The sequence below is a fragment of the Dermochelys coriacea genome, chromosome 17 (assembly GCF_009764565.3).
Source record: "Dermochelys coriacea isolate rDerCor1 chromosome 17, rDerCor1.pri.v4, whole genome shotgun sequence".
Taxonomy (NCBI): domain Eukaryota; kingdom Metazoa; phylum Chordata; order Testudines; family Dermochelyidae; genus Dermochelys; species Dermochelys coriacea.
In genome coordinates, this window is record NC_050084.1 from 23,894,630 (window position 1) to 23,897,579 (window position 2,950).

At 57.7% G+C, this 2,950-nt stretch overlaps 1 protein-coding gene across 1 annotated transcript; it reads left to right on the forward strand.

Moving 5' to 3' along the window:
- The first annotated feature begins 1,164 nt into the window (after window positions 1-1,164).
- On the forward strand, window positions 1,165-2,380 carry LOC119844651 (claudin-3-like). The gene has a single exon (XM_038375796.2). It carries the CDS (start codon window positions 1,433-1,435, stop codon window positions 2,075-2,077), a length of 645 nt encoding a protein of 214 aa, XP_038231724.1. The 5' UTR covers window positions 1,165-1,432; the 3' UTR covers window positions 2,078-2,380.
- The last annotated feature ends 570 nt before the right edge of the window (window positions 2,381-2,950 follow it).

Genomic DNA, 2,950 nt, shown 5'->3' on the forward strand with positions numbered 1-2,950 from the left:
TAATGCTAGCCTCCAAGCCAATGAAGGACAGGGCTCATGGCCAGGATCCTCGCCAGTACCTCCCAACTCCCAGGACAGGAGCTTGGGGTCGGTTACACAAATCGGTTGGGGGGGGGTGGGGAGGCAGCAGGAATTAGTGTGGGGGGGGCAGGCACATTAATTGGTTATTTGTGTTTGGAGCAGCGGGACCATTAAGGACTCAGCCTGGGGTGTGACAGTCTGATGTGGGCTTGTGGGATAGGTGACTGGTCCCCTTTGTGGAGAGCAGCTCTGCTAGCTTTGCCTGGGGTTGGATGGAGAGATTTCCAAGGGGGAAGAATAGGGAAATAATCTCCATCTGTCTCCAGCCCAGCAGGTCTTTTCCACCTAAAATCCGCTCACCCCAGCCCCCCCCCTCCTCCCAATCTTACTGTCCCTTTTTTTCTTTCGCATTTTCCAGTTGGGAGGAGAAGAGGAAAGTGGATGGGGTGGAGAATAGAGAACTCTTCCCTCGTCCAGAGGGAAGGAGAGCTGTGACTTCACTCAGCCGAGTGGGATGGGGCTGGTGTGTTCTCCCACATCTTTGGGACCACTGCCCACACCGACAGAGCAGCAGGAGGTCACTGCACCAGGGCTGGCTCCTTAAGGCAGGACTTTCCTGCGTCTATACTGATTGCGTGTGTCTGTGACAGTCGATTCTGGCAGGTGTGCAGGCTGATGGTTTGGTGCTGGGGGGATGCCTTGGTGAGGCTGGTGGCTTTCCCACTGCATGTCACCAGCTGATGCCTGAGGAGTGGACTCTCGGGCATGTGTCCATGGGCCTCACCAGTCTGGACACAGAGTTGGGTTTACGGCCTCCACTCTGACCCTGGAACAAGAGCAGCTACTAAAAGCAGCGTGTTCCATTCCTGCCCTTACAGGGTCTGCTGCGTCCTCCCTGGAGTCTGAGATGACACCCCCAGGCAGCCCCTTCCAGGAAGCACAGGAATCCACTCCAGTCTTTCTCCTAATCCCTAGCACTGTGTCTGCCTGGCACCAGCCCAGCGAGCATCTGTCACCAGGGATGGCCATGAAAACAGCAGGCTGGAACTCAGGGCCCAGCGGGGAAGGGCTCCAGCTCCACTCCTTGCCTCCTCCCCCATTCTCCTCTCTTACCAATGCCATCTCCATAAACAAAGGGGGAGTGGGGCTGGGGTGGTGGCAGAGGAGTCAGCGAAAGGAAAAGAGTCCATTGGTGAAACCCCACCCCTGCGTGAGTGAGTAGCACTGAGGTAATGCAGCCCTGCCCTGGCTCCACTCACTGATATAAGGCAGCCACCGACACAGGTGCACTCAGGAGTGAGCGGATCCTCTGGAGCCTACACAGACAGCAACAGGTGCCTGCAGGTGCTGCCAGCTAAGGAGTCCCGCTCCCTTTCTGCCATTGCCTGGAAAGTATCTAGGGCGTGGCAAGATGTCGATGGGGCTGGAGATCAGTGGGGTGGCCCTGTCGGTGCTGGGCTGGGTGGGCACCATCGTGTGCTGTGCACTGCCCATGTGGAAGGTGACGGCCTTCATCGGGGACAACATTGTGACAGCCCAGCTCATCTGGGAGGGACTGTGGATGAACTGTGTGGTGCAGAGCACGGGCCAGATGCAGTTCAAGGTCTACGACTCCATGCTGGCGCTGCCCCAGGACCTGCAGGCGGCTCGCGCCCTGGTGGTGATCGCCATCATGCTGGCCGTGCTGGGCCTCATGGTTGCCCTCATTGGAGCACAGTACACGAGGTGCGTAGAAGATGAGACAACCAAGGCCAAGATCACCATCGTGTCTGGGGTGATCTTCTTGCTGGCTGGGATCATGACCCTCATCCCCGTGTGCTGGTCGGCCAACACCATCATCCGCGACTTCTACAATCCTGTGGTGATAGAGTCACAGAAGCGGGACCTGGGAGCCTCCCTGTACGTGGGCTGGGCAGCTGCAGTTCTGCAGCTGTTTGGGGGGGCTCTGCTCTGCTGCTCCTGCCCCCCCAAGGATGAGAAGTACGCTCCAGCCAAGGTGGCTTACTCTGCTCCCAGATCCACCGGGCCCAGCTACGACAAGTGGAACTACGTGTGAGGGAGGCAGCCCAGCACCCGTCCTGCCTACCCTGATCCATTCATCAGACTGCTCCTGACTGTCACTGCCTCCCCCGCTGCTCTCTGTAGCCCTTAGGACCCCAGGGGAACACAGCCACCCCTTGCTGCCCCAAGGACGATGGTTGGCTGGCTGCTCACCAGACTTTGACTGTTATTCCAATGGCTGGGTGGAGGAGGAACTGCTCCATCTCCCTCAGGGCTGCTGGCGAGGGGAAGCAAGACCCTGGCTAAGACTCTCATTTCTGTTTGTAGATACTTTGTCTTTGATCTATAGCACCCCAGCTCTGAGACATTCTCATTCCCACCAGCTGGAGAGACTCTACTGGGCTCCGTTCCTCCTTCAAACCCAACGGATTCCTCCAGCTGGTTCAGGTGGCATCCTAGCGAATACTCTGGCTCAGAGTCAGGCTCCAGGGCGGGGGGGGCAGATGGGTAACTAAGGGTGAAGCGGTATTTGTGCTGAACGTGCCAGCAGCCTCTCCCAGCTGGCACTGGCTGTGCCCTGGGTGTTGGGACCCCTCCTTTTCCCTACCTCCCAGGAGTTTTCTCTGAGGCACTGCTGGGAGCACCCCCCCCCATTTACCCTCCCCTCTGGCCCTGACCTTTCTGCTGTGCATAGAGCAGAGGGGAGACACACCATTCAGAGCGGAGTTGGGAGAGGGCTCCAATGTGGCCACTGGACAGCATTTTGAACTTCGATGCACTAGCCAGGTACACAGGAAAAGCCCCAGAAAATTTTGAATTTAATTTTCTGTTTGGTCAGCATTGCAAGCTCAGCAGCACAGGTGACCATGCTCTCCCCCCAGAATAGCAAACGAGCTCCAGCATGGACCGAAAGGGAGACACTGGATCT

Coding starts and splice junctions, on each gene's coding strand:
- LOC119844651 (XM_038375796.2), top strand. CDS start 1,433: ATGTCGATGGGGCTGGAGATCAGTGGGGTGGCCCTGTCGGTGCTGGGC.